This window comes from Neovison vison, chromosome 6 (genome assembly GCF_020171115.1).
Source record: "Neovison vison isolate M4711 chromosome 6, ASM_NN_V1, whole genome shotgun sequence".
Classification (NCBI taxonomy): Eukaryota; Metazoa; Chordata; class Mammalia; order Carnivora; family Mustelidae; genus Neogale; species Neogale vison.
In genome coordinates, this window is record NC_058096.1 from 86,284,079 (window position 1) to 86,309,690 (window position 25,612).

At 39.6% G+C, this 25,612-nt stretch overlaps 1 protein-coding gene across 8 annotated transcripts; it reads right to left on the reverse strand.

The window, feature by feature from the left end:
- On the reverse strand, positions 1-25,595 carry B3GALNT1 (beta-1,3-N-acetylgalactosaminyltransferase 1 (globoside blood group)). 8 transcript variants are annotated; one of them, XM_044251710.1, is made up of 6 exons: positions 25,511-25,565; positions 24,190-24,269; positions 23,979-24,070; positions 21,012-21,150; positions 7,825-7,893; positions 1-2,062 (listed from the first exon to the last, which is right to left on the reverse strand). In XM_044251710.1, the coding sequence occupies exon 6, from the start codon at positions 2,026-2,028 to the stop codon at positions 1,033-1,035; it is 996 nt and encodes a 331-aa protein (XP_044107645.1). In that variant the 5' UTR covers positions 2,029-2,062; positions 7,825-7,893; positions 21,012-21,150; positions 23,979-24,070; positions 24,190-24,269; positions 25,511-25,565; the 3' UTR covers positions 1-1,032. The 8 variants fall into 8 exon arrangements, with proteins under 8 accessions (XP_044107645.1, XP_044107647.1, XP_044107646.1 ...); XM_044251712.1 differs by lacking the exon at positions 25,511-25,565 and adding an exon at positions 25,274-25,341; XM_044251711.1 differs by lacking the exon at positions 25,511-25,565 and adding an exon at positions 24,770-24,960.
- Positions 25,596-25,612: the final 17 nt, after the last annotated feature.

Genomic DNA, 25,612 nt, shown 5'->3' on the forward strand with positions numbered 1-25,612 from the left:
TGTTTTTTCCCTCTTTATTCTCAAATTGATTGTTAATGAGCACACACGGATCAGATTAATAACAACACTCATAATATCCCAGCCGTTGGGTTCTCTCTTTTCTTTTTTGTCTTCAGAGTCCTTTCCAAAAGGAAACATGCTGCCTGGCATTCTATATTATTCCCAATTTTCAAGTGGAAAATGAGACAGATATAGTGACATAAAAACATTGGGAGTTATATATTTTAAAAACAAGACAATAATTCAGACCTTCTTGTTTTAATTCTTCTCTACATTACCACAGTAAAATATTTATCAAAGTCTACGAGATTACTGATATGCAATAACAACCAATGACCTTACATTAATGGAGCTATCAAATAATAAGCTCATCAGTGAAGTAACCAGAAAAAAGTTACAATGTGAAGGGTGATTCACTATTCTCTTTATACAGTATTGAAACAACCATAACATTTAAACACCAGAAAGTCCTAAGTAGTATTAAACAGTAATTCATAACCTTGAAATGCTGTAACATCTTGACGTACCTTCTGAATGACCAAAACAGATGAAATTTTTCTCAGCGTTAACTTTAGTTTTTTACACAGAACTATGTATTTTTAAAAACTGGTAATCCATGTAAGATATACACAAAACCTTTATCTGACTAGACTGTTCAACAAATAGGACTCCACATTGCTTTGTTGTTATGGGCTAATGAGCTTATAATTCAATGAAACCCTTTTAACAAGTTCTAGTTTCTAGAATGACATGTTCAAATAGTTTGGTCCTACTAGTTTTATTAACAAAAATCTCCAATTCCTTTATGAGATGTTTAATTCCTCTTATTATCACCTTTAAAGGGCCTGACTTGGTTTTTTCATCTAAATAAATCAAGTGTAACCCTCCAGTCCCCAGTCCACAAGCACTTCATGAGTCTTGGTTCAGTGTAAATCAACACGGTGACCTTCCCATGAGTTTTCCACTGGAGACTTTAAAGTAATTTTAATACTTTCCACAGGGTACCCTGACTTTCTCTAAGCTTTTGTCAAATTAATAATGGCATGTGGTATTCCTCAGCATAACCTGCCAAAATGTGATAATTTCCTTGGAAGAAAAGCCATGAGCTGCAATCACACGTCTGAGTTGACAGACATCCAAATGGATCCTATATAAAAAGAAAAGGTTTGTGTCTTCTGGAATATGGATGTCCACTTTCAATAAATTCAAACAGATCCCAACATAAACATCTTCAAACTTGATGGGTTTTACGTGACTCATCATTTCATAGATTTTTGGCACCAAATCTCTGGACATTATATAACCCAACCCACTGCAGTAGGGAGGAAACACCTTGAAGGGATACTCCTGGTATGAAATATGGGCTTTCTGGTAAAATCCTCTATAGGAATAGTTGTCAATTAGAGGATAACCTGTGAAAAACTTCTCTGAGTGGTTTACATTTAAAAGGTACTTCACTAAATTGCCAGTATTGATGAAAACATCAGTGTCTGTCTTCATGATGTACTTGGCATTGGGGCAAAATTCAGTTACCCACCTGAATGCCATAATTGTTTTCAAGGTCAGATTATTATAGGTGTCTAAAAAATCCTGACGTATTATGTCACCGTAAAGAAGGTGTTCATCCTCTAAGGACAATGCTAACATTTTGTCTTCCTTTTCGGCCTGCTGGCCTAGTAAGAAAAAGGTAAGAACCTCATATCCCCACCAAGATTTTTTTTCACCCCAAGTAACTCTAATGGCCTGTCTGGCTTTCACATCTGAAGGGTGTGAGGTCACCAGGATGACAAGAAATGGGTTTTGGTGAGAGCAGTTTGAATGCTCTCGAAGAGTGAAGCGGAAGTCTTGTCTATAAATGGGCTCATACTCGTAGAAGTACATCCAGTTTACACGTTCTATCACGTTGTAGTGGGGCAGGCTGAGGTACCACATCACAAGGAAACTCAGCAGTGACAACAGCAGGAGGCTCCATTTGAGGGATCTCAGTGACATCCTACTTGGAAGGGTGGTCAAGAGAGCCAGGGCCATCCACAGCAGCTCAGAAGCACACGAGCCTCAGGTTCTGGAAGATTATCAAAGACCTGATTAGTTAGAAGTTTCCAAGCAAAACCAAGAATCCTGATCCAAGCCTACTTAATTTCATTTAACTAGAAGCAAATGGATACCAACAACCAAGAGTGCATTTTAGCTTTTTTACATCAAGATCAAGGTTAAAAACATATCCTTCATGACTGTGGGAAAAATAATACTTTTTGTTTGATTTAAATAACTAGTGAAATACAATTTCGTCCTGGATGTCCAGAGGGACATTGAGAGATGAGTAACTGGGGTTAAAAAATAAACCTGCAATGAAAAAACAAACAAAAAAAAAAACAAAAAAAAAAATCAAGACAAAAAGCTGGATTTTTTTCTTCACTGGTATGGAAAAGACATAAAGAAATTAACACAAGGAGATGTTACCAGCAACATGTCCCAATAAACCAAGGGCCTTTCTCAGCTGTGTGATCTGAGGTGGATTCTAGCAAACATGGAATAAGGAAAACCCACTAGCTACAATTATTCACATGAGATGAGAGGGAAGCAGAGACTCTTCACCTGAGAGGCAAAAATCTTCTAGATACAAACAGGATAACCGTTTCCAGAGTTTTTAAATGCTCAAGACAGTGACAGAGCTTTTACTTGCCCAAACACATCCCAGCACACCCCTTTTACCATGTTGGCTGAACTCAGTGCTCTATCTGGATAGCAAATGCTTAAATTAAAGGCGGGTCCCCAGTACTGATTGTTCCCCATCCTAATCTATTCAGAAACCCTGTGCCAGATCGGAATCATGGGATGGAATCTCCAAGAACATGTGCTTTATACACAGACCCCAGCTGAGATGAGAACAGAGGTAGGGGACACAGAGTACACAGCCTGCAGTGACAGTGTGGCCTCAGCTCTGTGCTAGAACCCAAGGATGTGGCTGGTTTACAATTCAGGATCCCGCAGGGCTTTCCTGGTACCATAGTCTAAAGACAAACATACACTAAGTGTTTCTTCGATCTTCCCCATTCACAGACTACATCATGCACTAGAAAGACGAAAGGAAGGAGACAGGAGAAGAAGACAAATCCAAGGCAACAGGGAAACATGGAAGACTGTTTCAAACACTAAGGGATATCAGAAGAAGAGACAGATCAACAAAATGGGGGGCAGGCTAAGAGGCTCTGATGGTATCTCTTCACCCACCATCATCTGGGGGTAGGGTTCTGGGGAGCCAGAATTGTTAGCGGGCTGCACATTAATGTCATCATATGGGAAGGCTGGCCTCCCAAGGGTTCTACTTTGGGTCAGTCTTAGGTCTCTGGACACACAGCTCTTCTGCCTTTTAATACTATGAAGATGGCAGGATCTCAAGACTCCTTGTCCTCTCTGGCCACATAGTACCTGCTCTGACTAGTTCTGGTCACAGTAATCTTTCCTTTCTCTAGTGCTTTCTAGACTTAAAGTCACACAATACAATGGAATGTTCTGGCAAACTCTCCAGTTTCATGTACACGTGTCTTGCCTCTCCATTTATAGTCTATGACCTTGGTGGCAAAGTTTTTCTCATAATCGTCAAACTGTAAGACAGAGAGAGACCTACAGCAGGAGTGCAAGGAACACAGACTTGTCTATTATGCTCTTTCTAGCTGTAATAAGGATAAAAGGTAAATCTGTCAATCCCACTCCAACCTCCCCCTCCCCCTTACTAGCATTGCGCAGCCAGCTCCTGGAAAAATGTGAAACAGAAGAGACCCACAGGAAGGATTACAGAAGTAATTAACCTCTTCTTACATTTTCTCCTCATTGGGCTACTAGACACTGCACAACCTTACGATGCTCAATTTACACCTTGGCCAACGATAGCTTGTACATTTGTTGTACATGTCAGGTGTAGTTTTACGCCTCACTCCAACAATCAGCCATAATGAAGCCATAAACTTCAGACCAAAAGAAGGAAAGTATCCTGTGTGAGGAGCGGCATTTACACTTGCATTGAGGCAATGAAGGCCCCGTTACTTTTCAATAATGGGAAGAACTCAAAACATCAAATCTTATTACAGAAGTTATGTTATGTGTGTTCTGTAAACCATGGTTTCCAAGAGTGAAAATGTGCCTGTGGTTCTGAGGTTTACTGCTTGTGGGCCCACAAAGAAAATAAAGCAGCAGCAAAGATAAGAAGAAGAACTCTCCAGCCCAGAAAAGGGGAAAGGTCTTTCGAGGACTGGCCAGACAGACTTTAGACAGGTGGCTCTAAAGGCACAGACCACGGTCCACACCCCAGCTCTGACCTTCAACAAACAGGGTGAGCAGGTATGTTGTCTTTCAGAGCCCCAGTTTCTGCATCTCTGCACTGAAGATGTCAGGACGGTGTAAATGGGGAATGACGTGTACAAAACAAAACAAAACAAAACATGTAGCTGGCCATTAAGTGTTCAGTAAACAGATTCTGTCATCACCAGCTGTGTTCCTCCCTGGGCAACTATTCTTTCCCATCTGTGTTCTCTAAATTGATTTTTATTGTCAAAGGAGTTATCCTAAAAAAAATAATAATCTTTCTGAATTCTTACTATTTAAAGAAAAATGGGTTTCATAGCCATAAATATATTTCTATTTCTTGCCATCTTGATTTATTTCTTCTGCATGAAAGACCTTCAATTTCACCAACTGAACAGTCAGTAGTATGCAGCAGTCACAAATAATGCTTGAAATTTCTACAAGATAGAGAAGAAACTTAGAGCATTTACTTATGGGTCAAGGAATCAGAGGACAAAGAGGGGAAAAAAGAAAGTCCACCTCCTCCAGTCTCTTTCTGAGAACTAGAAACAGATACTGAAATAAAAAGTTATCACTAGTCTACAGAATTCAGAGAATTCATGGCTTCATCATGGAAAAAGAGCACTTGGTATTCAAGGCTTAAAACATACATCTAAGTTCCCACGTCACCAGGTGTCTTCGGTCACCCTACCACAGTTTCACTTTCCTGAATAAGAACGCAGGGGTCACTAAAATAAGTGAAACACAAAACTTCTAAGAGACACTGTGCTGGTGTCCTCTCTTTCATCTTCTGTTCCACACATGCATTCACAGCAGGCGATCCTGGCGTGGGCCTGCCGACTACTACTTCCCAACCAACCCTTCCCCTTTGAACCTCCATCTCTATTCACAAATACCCCAGGCACATTGATAAACTGAGAAGAAGAAAGAGTGAGGCAAATCTCGCTTGCCGCCATGATTCAGTACGTTCCTGTTTTGGTTTTTACTAGTCAAGTTTGGAAACCAGAGCAAGACATAAAAAACAGGGAAGCACTGACACACAAAAAATGTTCCCAATGGATTAAAGACTCAAGTAAGAGAAAAATGCACCTTTCAGAGTACTAAAAGAAAATATGGATACATATTTTAACAGTTTTGAAGTGGAGAAGACCTTTCAATTACTCAAATGTAAGAAATAATACAATTTCAAAAATTTCCTGCATGAGATTGAAAAGCAAAAAAATAAAACAAAAAACTGAAAAAATAAACAACAATGAAAAACACAAACAAGGTTGAAAGATAAAAAACAAACTGGGAAAAAAACACCTGAAGTTTTAGGGCAAAGATTTGTAAGACCCCCAAATTAAGAACAAGACAAATATTATAAGAGAATTAATGGCCAAAAGAGAAATTCTCAAGAGAACGACAAATCATCAATAAAATAAGAAACAATACTTAAACTCATAAGCAAGCAGAAATATTGACAAAAACCACAAAGCAGCAGAGGCACTTGGGTGGCTCAGTGGGTTAAAGCCTCTGCCTTTGGCTCAGGTCATGATCCCAGGATCTTGGGATCAAGCCCCACATCGGGCTCTCTGCTCAGCGGGAAGCCTGCTTCCTCCTCTCTCTCTGCCTGCCTCTCTGCCTGCTTGTGATCTCTGTCTGTCAAATAAATAAAATCTTTAAAAAAACAAACACCCCCCCCACCAAACCAGCAAATTCAAGGAAAAAAACATGACAATACTCAGTATGTGTGAGGGGAAAAGGCATTCTTGAGCACTCTGGCAGGAAATTTGAAAACAAGTATCAAACTTTTAAACCTGCATACCCTATGACCAAGCAATACCACTGCTAGCAATTTATCCTAAAAAAATAAGCAGGCAACTGTGTGTGTCATTTAAAATATGAAAAAAAAATGGATTTAAATGACTCCCAATAGAGAACTGGTTAAACAGATTATGGTACATCCATACAAGAGCATATATTTATTCATTATATACAATGAAACTTACCTATATTCCCCTGATATGTTACCAAATGAAAAATGTAGTTGTAAAACTGCTTATGTGCTATGAGTCCTTTTGAAAAATGAAAAGATAATTACAAACCCATAGAGTCACATATGTTGAGCAAGATTTCTAGAAGGATATGTACCAGTATGTCAATGTTTCTATTCTGTGGGATTTCTGGAAGATTTCTGCTTTCTTTTGTTTTTCTTTTTGTATCATTTGGATTTTCCATGCTAGTCATGTATTATCTTTGTAAATACATAAAAACAAAGCCAAAAATTTAATTTTATGTTTGCATATGTTCCACTGAGCAGTAGTAACCCTAACCTAGCAGTCAGGATTCTGAGTTTCATCTTATCCTAGTTCTTCTCCCAAAGTGTGACCACGTACAATTCATGATATTTCTATTAGGTATAATTCTCTCTGATTTTAGTGAATATTATCTTAACATAGTAAGGAATGATTTTTAAAATCCACTCAAAATACAGTAATTCTAATATAAATTTAACAGGATTTACATCAGCTAATAATAATAGTATTTTACCTACATGTATATACACACACACAGATAAACACAAAAATTAATGAAGTGTTCACAACAAATATTAGCTTCCCCCCAATATCTCTATATGATGGGCCAGTTGGTTTTACTGTACCTATTTTATAGATGAATTTTAGAGATTTCAAGTGAATTGAAGATGAAATAAAGACACTTTCAAGTTGACGTGGACTTATAAAGTCCATAAACTAGCTGAAAAGTACCAAAGGAATATATTTCAATATGTAGAAAAATGAACTCAGGAGGAAGGAATGACATGAAAGAAACAAGTGGAAGCAAAGAGATAATAAAAAATAGTATAAATTAAAAAAGTAAAAAGTAAAAAAGATAGTAAAATTTAAGACAAAGAGTAAAACAAAAAGAGAGGGAGAAGAAAAAGAACAAAAATAATTTTTTTAATGTGAAAAAGTGAAAGTAAAATACCATGTAAAAATGACATGATTGCTGTAAAAACATTTTCACAAAATTAAAACATGTTAATATTCTTATCTAATTGAGGAGGAACAAGGAGAGAGTAATAAATTTTAAGACTGTGCAAAATATTCATTTAAGAATGTACATTAACCTTTAGAAGGAGCACTGAATTAATAGTTATGGACTATATATCTTCCATATCAATTAAGAAATAAAGCAAGCTATCAAATCAGTAGAGGGTAGGATAAGAGAAAAAAAAGCAGAGAAAATGCATAGCAAATAGATAACACAAAAGATGTTGGAAGTAAATATAAATGGAAGCCTCTGGCTAGCTTAGTTGGTTGAGCCTCTGACTCTTGCTTTCAGCTCAGTTCATTATTTCAGGGTCGTGAGATTGAGCCCTATGTCAGGCTCTGTCCTGGGCGTGGAGCCTGCTTGAGAGTCTCTCTCCCTCTCCCTCTGCCCCCACCCCATTCCCACTCTAAAAGAGTAAAACAAAAAAATTTAAAAGATAAAAAAGAAGTAAATATAAACGTACTGTCAGAGTAAATATAAACTCACCTACTAAAAGACGAGAGATTCTCAAACTGGCTTAAAATTCTGCCATTATACTGCTTATAAGACACATGCCTAAAACAAAACAACACAAAAGTTTTAATATTAGTAAATAAGAAAACATATCAGGAAAATGCCAATCAGAAGCCTGCTGCAATTAAATACTAATGTCTCATATTTTAAATGAACAGTATTTAAAAGGGACAAGATTTTGCTATTAATAAAAGGAGCCATCTAAGAAAATAATTTAACAATCATGAAGCTATATAAACATAAAAACATAGCCTCAAAAATATATAAAGCAAACTCTGAAATGTATGAGTACAAATGGAAAAATCTATAATCCTAATGAAAGGCTTTTAACAAATCCCTCTAAATAACTAATATATCAGCAGGCCAAAAATAAGGATAGGCATGTTTCAAATAGTATTAACAAATTTGGTTTAATAGAATAGTAATACACCTTTCAAAATCACATAACACATTTATTAAAAAATTGATCATGTTAGGTTTTATAAGCCATTTCAAGAATTTTTTTAAAACTCAATTTAACAGGAGTGCCTGGCTAGCTCATTGATAGAGCATGCAACTTGATCTCAGGGTTGGGAATTCAAGACCCACACTGGGTGTAGAGATACTTAAAGAAAACAAAAACAAAAACAAAAACTAACCTCAGTTTAACAGAGGCCACATTATTTGACCACAATATAACAAAAACATAACTTGAAAAACATATAAACAAAAAAAACTTGTTTGGAAACTCAACGACCTTATAAATTTCTGTTTAATCCATAAAGTTAAAGAGAATACCATATTGGAAAGTATACAATATGTGCAACTGAATAAGATCAATTTACTATATTTCAGTGAGGCACTATTACATCAGCTCCTTAATTGAAAAAACTATTGGTTTGGGGCAAGGTGTGAGAGAGAAAACAAGCATTTTTTTTTTCCTGCTTTAAAGAATGATCTATAGTTTGAGGGAGAAAAATAGCTTCAACTGAAGAGGAAAAACTCCTATAGAAAAACGCCAATTGTAAAAGTAGGTAGAATGACAGAATAAGAAAACTATCATTTTGCAACTTCTCATGAAATTACTGATTCAGGCAATGATTATTAATCAGTGTTTTAAACATCAAAGGAAGATTAATAAGGAATTGGACATCTATATGGTACAGAGTAACACCACAAAGATAACCTTTTACTCATAAGGACAGCAACAATATAAACCTTACATTGGAAGAGTCAGAGTGCTAATAATCAATGTTAGCATTATAAATGGTGGAACAAGTACATACTATTTATCTCCGAATGAGAAACAGTGAAAAATAACAATATTATTTCTGATGAATCCTAGCCAAAAATGTTAACTGGAGTCTAACCAAAATGTATAAAAAATACAGACGATAGAAGAACAAGCTAAGGAACACCAAAGGCAACATTCAAAGAAATCCAAGAGCTGGAACTGTCAGCTAGCATGGTGTCTTTAGCTAGTCAGTACCACGAAAAAAAGAGACAGCTGTAGATTAAAAAAGATTTAAGGGCACATACATTGCAATGTATGGTCCTGGACTGGATCCTGTAGAAATCTGAATACAACCTAAGTATTGGGTGATGCCAGGAGAATTATTAATCTGTTCAGGTACGATATGTTAACAGGCTACAAAAGAAAATGTTCCTGGGTAAATAAATGTGGTATATCTACACCTTAGAATACTATTCAGCTACAGGGGTGCCTGGGTGGCTCAGTGGGTTAAAGACTCTGCCTTCGGCTCAGGTCAACATGGGGGCAACTGGGTGGCTCAGCTGGTTGAGTACCCGACTCTTGATTTCAGCTCAGGTCCTGATCTTGGGGTTGTGGGATCAAGCCCTGTTTTGGGCTCCGTGCTCAGCATGAAGTCTGACTGGGATTCTCTCTCTCTCTGGTTTTGCCCCCTCCCTGCTTATACTTTCTTTCAAAATAAACAAACTAAAAAAAAAACCAAAAAACTCATCATGGATGAATCCAAAAACCATTAAGCTAAGTAAAAGAAGACTGAAACAAAAAACCAATATGTATGACTCTAATAATGTGAAATACCCAGAAAAGGCAAAGCTATAGACAGTAGGTTAGTGACTGCCTGGTGGTGGCATCAGAAACTGGCTGTAAACGGAGACAGAGAATCAGGTGTGGGTAATGGAAATATTTTAAAATTTGACTGGGTGATGCTTGCAGAACTCTGTACATCTAGTAAAAATCATTGAATTATACAATTCAAATGTTTTATGGTATATATACCTTAATAAAGCTATTAAAAATAAAAATTTAAAAACTTTTCCTATTTCTAGGAGAATAAATTTAGGAGGACCTGTATTTACTTTTTCAAGATACCTGTATTTACTTTGAAATATTTCAGTAATAAAAACTAAAAGGAGTTAAGAAAACAAATTCCCTCTCCCATTCATTTATGGTGGAATAGGAAATGGTAACACCTTTCAGGAGGGCAATTTGGACATACTTACACGGTTTACAAATACATTTACTCTTTCTTCAGTAATTTTGATCCTGGAATTTATTTTAGGCACAGCCATATATATATATATATATATATATTTTTTTATATATATTAGGCACAGCCATATATATATATATATATATATATAGAGAGAGAGAGAGAGAGAGACATTTTACTGTCATTAGCTATATTATAATAGCAAATGATTAGAAATAACCCAAGGGATCATTAATAAGGGATTACTTACATAAACAATGGAATACTATACAAATGTTTAAAAAAAAGAATGAAGATATTTTCTAAGTATTGACAGGAAAGATTTTTAAAATATATTAAATGGAGAAGGAAGATACAGAACAATGTTTATAATATGCTAACTTTGTGTTAAAAGGAAGAGAAAAGAGGCACCTGGGTGTCTCAGTCTGTTAAGCATCTGACTCTAGATTTTGGCCCAGGTCATGATTTCAGGGTTGTGAGATCTGCCTGTGATTCTCTCCCTCTCCCTCTTCCACTCTCTCTCTAAAATAAATAAATCTTAAAACAAAAAGTAGGGAAAATATGTATATTTGTATGTGTATGAGAAAAACAATGGAAAGACACATACAAGGGATAGGGAGGAATGGGGTAGATCAGAAAAGGGATGAGAGCATCCCTTTCTTTCTTTTTTTTTTTTTTTAAGATTTTATTTATTGGGGCACCTGGGTGGCTCGGGGGTTAAAGCCTCTGCCTTCAGCTTGGGTCATGATCCCAGGGTCAGGATCCCATCTGGCTCTCTGCTCGGTGGGGAGCCTGCTTCCTCCTCTCTCTCTGCCTGTCTCTCCACCTACTTGTGATCTCTGTCCAATGAATAAACAAAATCTTATAAAATAATCTTATTTATTTGAGATAGAGTGAGAGAGAGAGAGCGCGCACGCACAAGCAGAGGGAGGGGTAGAAGAGGCGGACAGAGAGGAAGAAGCATACTCCCCACTAAGCAAGGAGGCCAATGGAGGGCTTCATCATAGGACCCTGGGCTCATGACCTGAGCCAAAAGCAGATGCTTAACTGACTGAGCCACCCAGGCTCCCTGAGAGTATCCCTTTCTCATGTTACTTGGTAATATCACTTTGTAAGTTATATAGCTTTTACATTAATTTGATTCTTAAAACACCTGAATACATTAAAATTCAAAACAATGAAAATAAGGGCACCTGGGTGGTTCAGTCATTGATCATCTGCCTTCGGCTCAGGTCATGATCCCAGCGTCCTGGGATCAAGCCCCACATCAGGCTTTGCTCAGTGGGAAGCCTGCTTCTCTTTCTCCCACTCCCCCTGCTTGTATTCCCTCTTTCACTGTGTCTCTCTATGTCAAAAATAAATAAAAATCTAAAAAATAAAATTTCCCTCCCCATTTTGAAGTGTTCCATATAAAAATACACTGGATATAACTAAAGCAGTCCTTACAGAAAACTCATAACCTATTAATACAATACACATTCTTAAAAGTAGAATTACCTTACATATATTTTTTGTGCCCTCTGGATTTTTCCAAACTGGTATACAATTTACATACAATAAAATTCACCCTTTTTATTTTACTGTTCTGTACATGTAACCACCAGTACAATCAAGATATGAGTCCATTCCATCACAACAAAAATTGTCCTAATGTCCCTTAATCAATCCTTCCCTGAACCTCCAGGCAACCACTGATATTGTTTTTCATCCCTATAGCTTTGCCAAACCAGAATATGTCACATAAACAGAATAAACACAGTATGCAGACTCTCACGTATAATGAATAATAAATTTTTTTAAAAAAGACTGAAAATAGGGGTGCTGGGTGGCTCAGTGGGTTAAAGCCTCTGCTTTCGGCTCAGGTCATGATCCCAGCGTCCTGGGATGGAGCCCCGCATCGGGCTCTCTGCTTGGCGGGGGGCCTGCTTCCCACCCCCACCCCACCCCCCGCCTGCCTCTCTACTTGTGATCTCTCTCTGTCAAATAAATAAATAAAATCTTTAAAAAAAAAAAAGACTGAAAATAAATGAGTTGAGTACTTAGCTCAAGAAGCTAAAAAAATAATTTGTTATGCTCACTTATTTGTGGAGCATAACAAATAGCATGGAGGATAAGGGGCGTTAGAGAGGAGAAGGGAATTTGGGTAAATTGGAAGGGGAGGTGAACCATGAGAGACTATGGACTCTGAAAAACAGTCTGAGGGGTTTGAAGTGGCGGGGGGGTGGGGGTGGGAGGTTGGGGTACCAGGTGGTGGGTATTATAGAGGGCACAGATTGCATGGAACACTCGGTGTGGTGAAAAAATAATGAATAATGTTTTTCTGAAAATAAATAAATTGGAAAAGAAAATAATTCCAGTGTTATTACAGAAACAAGAAAACAGAAGGAATAATAAAGACAAAGCAGAAAACAAAGAAAAACAAAAAAGCCAAAAAGGAAGATTACTTTAAAAAACAAACATTAGGAAGAGAAGAGAAATATCTAATCTGTTAGAGAAACTGTAGCAATCCTAATTGTGAAACTTTTTAAATTATTTCTATTAAAGCCAGAAAAAAGACAAGGATGCCCACTGTTGCCTCTACTACTCACTGCTCTTCTAGAGTGTTACTGCCACAAGCAAGAAGAGGAAATAAGATGTAAAAACTGTTAAGGAAGGGAAGAAAACGTGCCATTATTTTCACATAATGTAATCATCTACAAAGAAAACTCAAAGAGAAAAAGACAACAGATACTTATTTACCAAGATGATGGGTACGAGCTCACATATATATATCCAAAACACTAAAAAAAACCAAAAATCTAAGGAAAAACACAGCAACAACAGAAACGACATAGTGTTAAATAAAACTAACCAAAAAATGTGCAGGACCTTGATGTGGAAAGGTAAAAATATTTTCTGAAGAATAAAAAAATAAATGAGAGACATATAGTCAGGGATAAGAGAAGTCAAAAGTAAAGATTCTACCTCCCTGAATTAATCAATAAATTCACAGGATTATGAAAGGAACTTAATGACCTAAGAATAACCAATACAAATCTGAACACAAAGCATGAAGCAGGGGGTGGGCTGGGTGTTATCAAAGTCTATGAGAGAGCTACAGTAATTAAAACAGAGGCACAGACGAACAGATTAAACAGCTGAAGAGCGCCAAGACCTGAGGCAGATCCACACATATACTGGGACCTGAAAAATGGCAGAGGCTACATCACAAACCCACGCGGAAAAGATTTAGTAAATGGTTCGGAATAAATGTGGCCAAAATAAAACATATTCATATTTATTTTCAAAAATAAAATTCAGGTGGATATGAAAATTTTAAAAAATAAAAAAAAAAGGAGAAATACATTGGGTAACATTTTTAAAATATGAAGCTTACAGGACAAGGCAAGTTAAAAGGTCAGCCACTCAGAGAAGACTCAGAGAAGATATTAATAACAAGGGAAACAAAGGACTGGTATCCAGAATCTTTTTACTGTATTTGTTATACAGTGTATATTTGTAATAATCTGTTATTATTCTTTGTATAAAGTTTATGTAAAGCTTACAAATAAAACGGCAAACAGGTGACCTGTGAATAAGAAGTTCACAGAAGAGGAAATCAGAGAAGCTAGTAAACATGAAAAGAGGGTCAGTCTCACCAGTGATCAGGGATATGCAAATTGAAGTCAGATACCAAATTTTTAACCCATCAGGAAATATCAAAAAATTTATTATTAATCAGATATTGGAGTAAATGCTATTTGTCACACACAGTGGGTCGAAGTACAACATCACCGCCCCTTTGGTAGGTAAGCAATACGGCTACATCTAGTAAACTGAAAATCAGACTTTCTTTTTCTGGGACTACATCCTAGAAAAACTTTTACATGTGTAGACACATGGAGATATGTGCAAGCATGCTCACAATGGGGCTAGGAAAATAGATAATCTGAGGCAATTTAAATGTCTATCCATTAGATAAATCAATAAAACCTGGTACTGTCTATAAGAAAGTTAAAAGAAATGAACATGGATTTATGCACAGAGTATCAATTTGGATAGTATTAAAAAATAAAATGTTGAGTAAATATATACAAGTTGAAAAATTAAATACATATGTAATACCATTTATATAAGTACTTCTAAACAGCATCCAAGAAACTGGGTTTTCTGAAGCAACTATGTACAAAAAATTTCTCTTCTCTCCAAAGATTTTATTCGTATTTGAGAGACAGAGAGGGACAGGCGGAGTCAGCAGGGGGAGGGAGAAACAGGAGGAGGGAGAAGCAGACTACCTGCTGAGTAGGGAGCCTGATGCAGGGCTTCTGACATCATGACCTAAGCCAGTCAGCCACTCAACCAAGTGTGCCACCCAGGAGCCCCCACACAAAATTATTTTTTAAAGAAACTTCCGGAATACCTCCCACACTCAGCAGTGTGGATGTCGCTGGGGAAGAATGAAAGGGGCATGTGGTGAAAAGGGGAAAGAGAAGGCTAGCCACAAACACTATCAAGTATTAGCATTTGTTAGTTCAAGGTGATGGAAATATAGGCATTCTCTTCTATTTTTAGTTTTCCTTGTATTTAAAATTTATCAAAACAGGAAAAAAGGATGATAAAAATGCTTGGACATCAGAGTTAAATGGCTCACCTAAATCTCAGCTTACTCAGTAACACTTAACGGCTGTGTGACTTTGGGGACATCACTTAATTTCTCAAAAGTGTCTTTTTTCAGCTACAAACCAAGTGCCACAATACCAATTCAGTTACTGTGAGGTTTCTGTGGGAGAACATGGGCTATTCAGTCAGTATACTTGGTAGCTCTTGAAGTTAAAGTGACACTCAGGTGTGTGGATAAATGTGGACCCACGATGATGACACAGGAGTCAAAGTGGCCTGCCCTGAGACGTGGGATTGGCTCACACTCTGACAGGGGAGCACAGGGCGGCTGTTCTCCTAAGACAAGCCTCCTTAGGAAGGCCGAGCTTTGTGCACCCTGACACTGCTCTGAATCGCATGTCCCAGGAGAGGGACAAATAGACTCTAAAATATCGATGAAGAGAAAAATATAAAAAGGCCCAACAAGAAAATATACCATTATTTTATGATCAACTTCTTAGGTAATAATGTCATATATCACTGTGAAGAAATTACATTTATGATTTTAAAATAATTTCCATTTTATAAAAGATGAACTTGTGATTATATTAACTAAGTGTACATGCACTAACTAGATTCTAAATAATTTAAACAAAAAATCTTCTCTCCCCCCACAAGCCTAGCATTATGCTGGTGTACAGCAGGCCACCAGAGATCTCTTGTCGATTGGGTGGTTGATCCACAACAGCTGAAGAAACATCTCAAATAATGGGAAAGCCCGGAAAACCTCCAGAGACCAAACACGTTAGCTGCTTCCAGTGCTTTAGCCATCAAATGAAACCTTCACCCTCAGAGAATAAATCTGCATCTCAGTTATTAACATTAGAACTTTCTGGGAGCCAAAGAGCGCTGCATCTGTCTTGCCCACAAGTGTGACAGAGTCCTCAAAAAGGCTCCAAGGCCAAAAAAAAAAAAAAAAAAAAATCGAAGTCATTCAAATAAACTTAAATTAGTATTTCAGTTTTTAATATGCTAGTGTACCTTCTCTGAGAAGAGACTATATTATGCCACGTTTCTCAAATTTATCTGAAGAACCTATTTTAATTTTCAGTGTCTCTAGCAAGGACTGAACTCTATACTTTGGAAAATCCTGTCCTAGATCATCTTTGTAGTCACTGTATTGGTAAACTAATTTTGGCAAATTAAAAAAAATTAAGCACTAGTTTGGAGTTTAAAAACTGGTTCATTTCTTTGGGCAAAGTTTCTAGTGTTAGTCACTAAAGCTGAGTAAACATGTACCCTGTGATGTAGCAGCTCCCAGTCCTGGGGGAACACTCAACAATATGTAAATAGGAATACCAAAACATGTTCAGAAAAGTTCGTAACAGCACACTATCCATAATAACTCCAACCTGGAAACAATCATGGTACAAGGGAGAAACAAATTAATATAACAGCACCTTATACAAAATAGAAGTGAACAAACTGCAACCTCACGTGACATTCTAGAGAGTCTCTCAAACTCAATGTTGAGCTAAAGAAGCCAGACACATAAAGAGTAGACACTATGATTCTATTTACAAAAAGTGGAAAAGCAGGCAAAAGTAATCTATGGTGTTAAGAAATTATCAAGGACACTGGTAAACCCTGGAGATAATTAGGATATGCAATTGGTAGGGCCTGAGGGGGACTTTCCGGGGTGCTGGGCATGTTCTATTTCTTGACCTAGATGGTGCCTACAGGTGTGTTCACTATGATATTTCATTTCTTCATCTGCACATTTTTTTTTGCAGGGGGAATGTTATATGAAAAAAAAAAAAAAAAAAGTTAAAACAGCCTGGCAATCCAATCAATCATTCTGTTTATTTGGTTACTGTGCACCATCAATGTTGGCAGGTGTCTACACGACTTTCTGGCCCTAGATGTCCAGCTGTGCTGAGAGCACTGGGAACTGCTACCAAGCAGTAACTCATGCAACCTTCAAGACAGCCCACGAAGAAATGCAGGCACTTTTGAAATCTTTACTGTTTGCACTGAAGAGGTGAGGAAACTAAGGCTCAGGGAGAGTCAGTAACTTGCCCAAAGTCGAAGGCTCTTAAGTGGTAGAGACAAAATCAAACAAGACTCCAAATTTCATGTTCTTGGTGCTACTCTTCCTATCCCAGGCAATCCGCCGCACACCCACTGACCAGAGTTGCTCTGAGTGGTTTTAATTCTCGTGACCACTGAACCTTGGAACAGTAAAGGAGCATCGCAACCTTATCGTCTTTATATAGAAAGACTCAAAATTCTCCCTCTCAAACTTGAAATATGGGTTGTTAACAACACAAACATAATAACTAATAATGGAGTGCCTGTGAGGCTCAGTCAGTTAAGTGTCTGCCTTCGGCTCAGGTAGATCCCAGAATCCTGGGATCGAGCCCCACATCACCTTCCTGCTCATCGGGGAGACTGCTTCTACCTCTCCCTCTATCCCCCCTCCCCACTCATCATGTCTCTCTGGCTCTACCTCAAATAAATAAAATCTTTAAAAAATGATAACTAATAATTTATGCAGATATAGACTTTCTTATTTTACTTCAGATATATGCTGGGAACAATAGGGCACCTGGGGGCTCAGTCAGTTAAAACATCCGACTCTTGATTTCGCCTCAGATTATAATATCAGAGCGGTGAGATGGAGCCCAGCACTGGACTCTGTGCTCAGCAGACAGTCTGCTTGAGATTCTCCCTCTCCCTCTGCCCCCTTTCACCCCCAAATAAATAAATCTTTAAAATATATATGCTGGACACTCGAAAATTAGGGGACTGAGAGGGTGGCTGGAGGGATCGGTCCAAATGTAAGGACTCCAGAGAAACAGAAGAATCATTCAATGGTACAATTATTTAAGCCAAAATAACCTCAAATTCTTTCCTGGGATACAAAAATGGTGCTTATTTTCTGCAAAGGGAAAGCAAATTCGATTATTTTAAAAAACATTTAAAATCTTCTAACTGCAAGTATGATATATGTTCATTAGAGAACTGTGAATGCAAAAACAAAGCACAGGCAAGGAAAGCTTAAGGGTAACAATGTTAACACTTTCTTTTATTTATTTATTTGAGAGAGAGACCGTGAGAGAGAGCATGATCCAGGAGAAGGTCAGAGGGAGAAGCCGACTCCCCAGGGAGGGAGCCCGATGCGGGACTCCATCCTGGGACTCCAGGATCATGACCTGAGCTGAAGGCAGTCGTCCAACCAACTGAGCCACCCAGGCATCCCAACAATGTTAACACTTTCTGAAGAAGATCTATCCCAGCTGTCTCTCTATCCTGTCTGTCTCTTAGGAATACACAAATCCCCCATTTCATCTGCTGCCATGCCTCTTCCGATCCCTACTTCAGCTGTAACGGCTTCCTTTCTGAACCCTAAGTCAAACTTTCCCACCTTGGGGAGTCTGCACTTGCTTGTCCCTCTAACTCAAAAGCAGTTTCTCAAAAGGTTGGCTCCTTCTGCTTCAGATCCCAGCAAAATGTCACTTAGGAGACTCCTTCCCTGACCCCTTATCCCAAGCTAATCCCCACCCATACTTTCTATCACACCCTTCATTATTCCCCTCTGGGCAATTAACCCAGCCAGATTTTCTGTCTGTTTTTCTATTATCTGTTCCCTTCCCAAGAATCTGAGGTTTGTGAGGGAAAAGGCCTTGCCTATCTTGTTCTCCCCACATCCCTGGAGCCTAGCTCACAGTAGGTGCTAGATGGATATCTGAATGCTGTGCAAATGGTCCGATAATGGGCTTTTATCCATTCAGTATATTAAGAAAAGATCCCCAAGAATAAACCGAATCCAAAAGCAAACCCCTGAATCTGTTAGATTATGCTTACTTTTCTTCAGCTCTCTCATGATACAAAGCCTTCTTCTAATTCTGATCATGTTCATTTTAAAAGGTCCAGACAGGAAAAACCAAAAACAAAGAAAAAAACCCACCAAAAACTACATTTGAATAAAATTCAAAGCCTGGGCATATGAGCTCTAGGGGTCATCCAAGGAGAAAACATGTGCTATCATTAAGGATAATTATAAAATTACTGCCACTTGTAAACTATGACTCTTATTCCACATAAAGAACAGTAGTGCAAAGAGCAGAAATCCTAATAGCCCCAACAAGGCCCAGTGGAAGTGAGTTTAGTAGACACAGTCATGTCCTATTTCTTAGAGAGGGAGAACCACGTATCAATACACATCATAAAGAAAATTCCCCTACTAGCTCCCTCTCCAAACAAACATATTAATTCATAAACAAAGCAAAATAAAATTCCATCATTCTGACCTCCTCTGATTATATTAGAAACAAACAGAATCAGTGATGCCTGACCACTACCTCTCTCTTCCCTCTTCTTTCTGAACCCAGTGGTTCTTAAACTTGGCTGTGTATTACAATCTCCCGGAGAACTTGAAAATCTCTGGAAGTCAGGCTGTACCCGGGACTAACTAAATGAGAGTTGCAGAGGACAGTGAGGCTCAGATGGCAGTACCTCTAAAGTTTTCCAGATCATTCCAATGTGCTGCTCTAGACCTAACTATTCCAAGCACAGTGCCTGTGCACCATCTAGGAGCTTGCTAGAAATGCAGAGCCTCAGGCCCAACCCCATCTGAATGCAGCGAAACTTAGTGAATCAGAAACACGTAGGATGGGGCTGGCACAGAGTAAGAACTGCGTAGATGGTACTGCTATTATTACTAAAGTCCACTACATGCTCCTCTAACCTACTCTTATTTGCTTATATTTGTTCCATTTACACATCCTACAGTTAGCTTCCAATGTCTCTTACAGGACACCATATGGTCTACAGCACATGTAGACATGCGAATAAATCCTACTTTATCCACATTCTCTCTCCAAACCAGTAAGGTTTCTTTTTTTTTCCCACTGTAGGTTCCCCACCCAATGTAGGGCTTGAACTTGTGACCCTGCGATCAAGAGTCACGTGCTCTACCTACTGACTGAGCCAGCCAGGCACCCCAATAAGCTTCCTTTTAGGGGTGCCTGGGTGGCTCAGTCATTAAGTGTCTGCCTTCGGCTCAGGTCCTGATCCCAGGGTCCTGGAATTGAGCCCCATACTGGGCTCCCTGCTCGGCAGGAAGCTTGCTCCTGCTCTTCCACTCCCTCTGCTTCCGTTCCCTCTCTTGCTGTGTCTCTGTCAAATAAATAAATAAAATCTTTAAAAAAAAAAAACAAAGCTTCCTTTTAGAATCCAAAGATGATGTTTCTTCTAGCATCTTAAAGTTCTCAACGTTTTGCTACCCTGAACATATAAGCTCATAGGAACTACTAGCAGAGGTTCAGGTGCCAACTGCGAACTTTTTCGGTTCCTCTTCCACACAAGCTCCCCTCTCTCATGATCTTCCTCTTGCCCCATGATCCTCCCATAACTGGGAACAATTTGAACTCTCAAAAGCCCTACAATAGGTATTTCTGGCAACTGGCGGAGAACTACAAAATACATTAACCTTTTCAAACTGAGGCGTGAAATATTCAAATGGCATCAATCTATTTTAAGGACTGGGCATATTTGATAAAGCTTACATTCCTCCCTCTGACTCTGAAGCACAGCTGGACATATAATAGAGAATCAAATTTTATTGACGGAATGGATGAACTGCAACCGCTATACTTGCCGAATTTAATAACTTAAATTTAATAACTTAAACACGAAATATGCTTTACTCTGTCAGGGCAAATTGAAAAAAAAAACAAAAACAAACTTGCTTTCTACTTTTATCCAATTTCTTCACATTCCCCTCTCTCCATAAGTTTAGCAAAAGCCCCCGCTTGGTCCTGGCACTGTAGTAAGTACTTCCCATACTTCCACTATTTGTTGATTAAAACAATCTAGGAGGTAGGCACTATGACCATAGCATCTTTGTTCCAGTTGAGGAGACTGAGACGTGGAGACCTGATCAAGAGTCAGGCTCTCATAGCCAGCAAGCGAGGCTGGGAATCCCGCAGTCCCAACCACAGCACCACTAGGCATCTTTCCTAATTTGTGTTAATCTCACTGGCCTGGCATCTTCATGCTTTCTTCCACATAGTGTAGCACTTCTGATCTTCCTCAAGGATGAAGAGCTTCAAAACTAACCCAGAAACTTAAAAGGGCGGGGAGGAGAATCCTTTGTGCAAACACTCTTCAATTTCCAAGCAGATCATGCTCTTTCGAATTCTCATCCAGACAATATCCAACGAGTGTTCAAGTACACGTTTCAGAAAAGGAGGAACTGCTGAAAAGAATAATGTTAATGAGTTTATATTCCAAATAACCCTGAATAAATTACTGAGCTTCAGTAAACATTAGCAAACACTCAGACACAAAAGCAGTGACCTGTCAAGAGCCTGCAGAGATTCAGAGTACTTGTCTGACTGACTCATCTCCACATTCAAAAGGTTCCTCCACCTGAAGATCAAGGGAGCCTTAGATCATTCACGAGAATCAAGTTTCCCTGAAGAGGACAGGGCACTGAATGGTCTTTCTGAAGAAGTGGACAAGTGAGCCCAACAATGGCACCTCGCTGGTTCCAAAACTGGTTGATCCCCCATGGCCAATGTGTTTTCCACAGCCAGTCATGTGTTCAACATAAACTTCCACAGCCAGTCATGTGTTCAACATACACTTCTTGGGCTCATGCTGGACTGTGAGAATATGGTACTGACCAAAACACCCAAACAGAGCAAAAGTGGATGTACTTTTGCCCTCAGAAGCAAGCAATCTAAAAGAGCCACATGACAGAATAGCCATGTGTTCATGGGAAGAGGCAACAAGATGACCAGGTCTGGAGAGAAGCTAGGAAAACGGGAGCAGGGCAAAGATCATACAAGTCAGTCAGAACAGCAGGAAAGCTGACTTGAAAGCTGGGCTTCCTGTCTCTGTTTTATTATAAACAGCTTTACTCATTGGAGGAAAAGGACAGCGGAAGCTGCTCTAGTTAATATTTCTTCTCACTATTGCCCTAGGCTAGAAATATTATGTATCTTTGTCATTGTAACCTTGTCTGTCAGTCTAAGTCATCAGCTACCTTTCCCTCAGTTATCTAAGCGTATTTCATTCATTTCTTCATTTCTAACACAGGCTAGGCCTGTGTTAGCGGCTGGGACAGCAACAGGGAAAAAGATCCCTGCCTTGCCCTTGAGTTGTTGATACCATGCAGAGCATGGAGGAAGGCTGAGGACTCCTCAAGGTTCAGACTGAACATGATGGGTAAAGCCCACCTGGAGAAGACGGGAGGAGACCTCCCAGCTCAACTGTCTCTAAATGCGTGCTCAGAGTCCATGGCCAGGAGCCATCTTTGCACTTTCAGAATGTGCAGACGCTTGATAAAAACAAAAATTATAGAACCTATTTAATTAAGAGAGAAGAGTTGGTAAGAGTTTTTTCTCTTGGGGGTATCCCCATCCTTGAAAACAAAGTCTGTTACCAAAATAGGAGCCAAACACACTGCTTCTTTATGCTAACTTTAAAAAGCCTGTTCAAAACACACAGCTTGGGATTTAGCAGAATTCTGTGCTCTATCCCAGGAGTGGAAAAAAAATTTTTTTTTTTAAATAAAAGGGCAGATAGCAAACATTTCCTTTGCGGGCCATACAGTCTCTATCCCAGCCACCTGATTCTGCCTTTGTAGCAAAAATGGAGCCGTAGACAATATTAAACAAATAGGTGTGGCTGTGCTCCAAAAAACTTTATTCACTAAACAGGTCGCTGGTCTGGACGTGTTGTTCTAGGCCCATGAAATGGCATGCCTTAGAACATCAAGAAAAGCTCAATTTCCTGGGGGTGCCTGGCTGGTTCAGTCAGTAGAGCATGTGACTCTTGATCTCAGAGTTGTGAGTTCAAGTCCTATACTGGGCATGGAGCTTACAAAAAAAAAAAAAGGGAAAAGAAAATCTCAATTTCCTAAGATCTTTCTTCTCTGTGTTTCCTTATCACTGAAGAGCGGATCCTAGTCGTGGTAACATGTTTCCACATAAAATGGTTCCAGAAGGGCAGACAGGGCTGATGAGTATTACCCTAGGCTACCTATAGATGCTCTAAAGGGACAACAAAAGGCCTGGCTTCATAATTCAGGGTCAGAAACATATAGAATGAAAAATTCATACTCTACCCTAGCTTTCTGGCTTTACTCCCTGATTTCTCAGAGTTGCAAGGGTTACAAGTCATCTTCCTGGCCAAATCTTCCATCCTGCAGTGTCTCAGGGCCTCACCCTGGGGATGTTCTGTGGCTTCAACTTCCCTCATCTAGACAAGCCTCCTACAAACCACTATTCTTCCTGCACATACCTTCACCTTCTCCTCACATATAATTCACAATGCACCAAGAGCTCTGGTGCCAAAAGCAAATCAATATTAATAATAGGCAATTTTTTACTGAAATAAAACCATTGTTCACAGTCCCAAAAGAGATATTTGCTAAAGACATTCTGTCAAATGAACTGCAACTTTTGAATGCATCTGATGTGCAAGGCCATTTAAGAGCATGCTATTTGACCCACCACATTTGACCTTGTTCAGGAAGTTGTACAGTGTGGTTACCACATAGTGAGCACGAAGGAGCAATGGTAACTGTTAGAGCTGCAAGAAGAAAGTGTATTTGGCCTCGACATTATATTGTTGTGAATGGGATAAAGGCGCTTAATGGGATTCTACCTGTATTACCCGATGGTGTAAAGAACAGAGCTCCGGACTGGGCAGAGAGAGAAGGCAAATCATTTCAAGGGATAAGAACAGAGGAAACAGTATCCACTGGAGTATTTTCTTAGAAATAAAGAGAGCGGAGTTTAAGTTGAATATGGCCACCAAATTAAGTTTACATAGTTAACTTTTCCTGAGTTACCACAATATTTTAATAATAACCCAATTTTTAGAAATATATGTATCATCCAGGAGGGTTTAGTAAAGCTTAACTCTTACAACTCCTCAAATCCTCCAGGGAAAAACGATATACTAGAATATACAACAGAACTTGTAGCTGTGTAAATGATCCTTAAAATCTTGTAAAGGAGACTCACAGTTTTAACCAGTTAGGATAATTTCTAAATTAAAATAAGATAAACTTACCTACAGAATTTCAGATGAGACTGAAGCACTAGAAGAAGTTTTTCTGCTGTTTTCCATATCCCATGCTTAATTAAAAGATTTGCTGTGAACTACTGAGCAAAAGAACAGAAAAAGTATACATCTAAGTCATAACTCAACACCATCGAGCAATATGACATCTAAAATCAATGTTCTATACCTAGCAAGCTGCTACAGGAGCAAAGTATCATACATCAGCATTCTCTTCATTTTTGGAAAAGCTTTGGTCCTCTCTTCTTCCTTCTTGCTCTCAAATCACCTCATGCATCCACTCTGGAATTATAATTTGACCACTGTTTTGGTAACAGGCTTTATTTTCATGGCTAGAATTACCCAATGACCATTCATTCGAATGAACCTTCTAGTCTAGAAGAAAAAAATGTTTTAGACTCTTATCTCTTAATAAATAGCTCCCTTCTTTAGACTGATACAAGTTCAGATGCGCTTTCAGCAGGCATCAACACATTCCGAGAGCACAAAATCAGCTCCCTCCATCCCTCTAAGACACCTGGGGAAAGCTAAAACACAAACTTATTCTCAGCTGAAGGCTGCAAACTCAAATCTTCCTTTCCTCTGACAACAGAAAAAAAGATACGGTTTTGTAATCTGTTCCTTGGTACCAGCTTTTCCTGACAAAGCAGCCCATCCTAAACACTGGTACTATGTGCAAAATACAGAGGATAAAAACCCCATTTCTGCCTTGCAACTCTCCCTCCTAGTCCAACAGGGAGGAGTGGAAGAGAAGGAAATACGGAATGCAAGGCGTTGCTTACTACTGGCATCATTCCTTATTGCTTGGAAAAGTGAGGCTCCATTGCACCTTTCAGATTTCTTTTAAAATGCCTGTATGCTTTAAGATCGCCTCTAGATAGCCCTAGCTCCTTGGGGTTTCCTTTTTTCTCTGCCCAATCCGCCCATTCTCCTCCTTGGGTCCATATTCCTTACAACCCCTCCCGATAAAAACGAACCCTCCCACAATCCTACTCCCAGGCCCTTCCCCAACGCCTTGGGAATGCGTTCGCCCCGGGCCTGCTGGGAAATCCACCAAAACTGAGACACTGTCCCCTTCCTTTGCCCCGCAGCCCCGGCCAACGCGCCCCGGGCTGCTCCCTGAGTTTGTCGCCGGAGCGGCCTAGGGCGATGGGGATCCGGGGGCTGCGCCCTAAGGCAGAGCCGGCAGGACAGTGTGTTCCTTGCAGCCGTGGCCAGGGCCCGCCACGCGTCTCTGCGCCCTCAATGTCGCCAGGGCCCCGCCGGGCTCCTTCTTCCCGGCTCACCGGGATCCGCCAGCTGTTCGTCGCAGAGGCCGGAGCCCCTGGGCACGGCTGCTCCGGCGCCACCCCGGCGGCGCTGTGGGAAAGGGCCGGAGTGGGCGGCACCGCCCTGACCGCCCCCTGGCTTCGCCGCCCCCGCAGTGCCGTCCGGGAGAAGCGAGTCCCAGGACCAAGCCCGCCACCCAGCCTAGGGTCTCCAGGGCTTTCGGATCGCCCCCAGCGACCCCGCCTCACACTCACCTCCCGCGCACCGCACGAAGCCTGCTCCCACACCCGCTGGTGGGCGGCCGACGCTGCTGCCCCGCGCGCACACGCAGCCTCCCGCAGCCGCACGCACGGCCG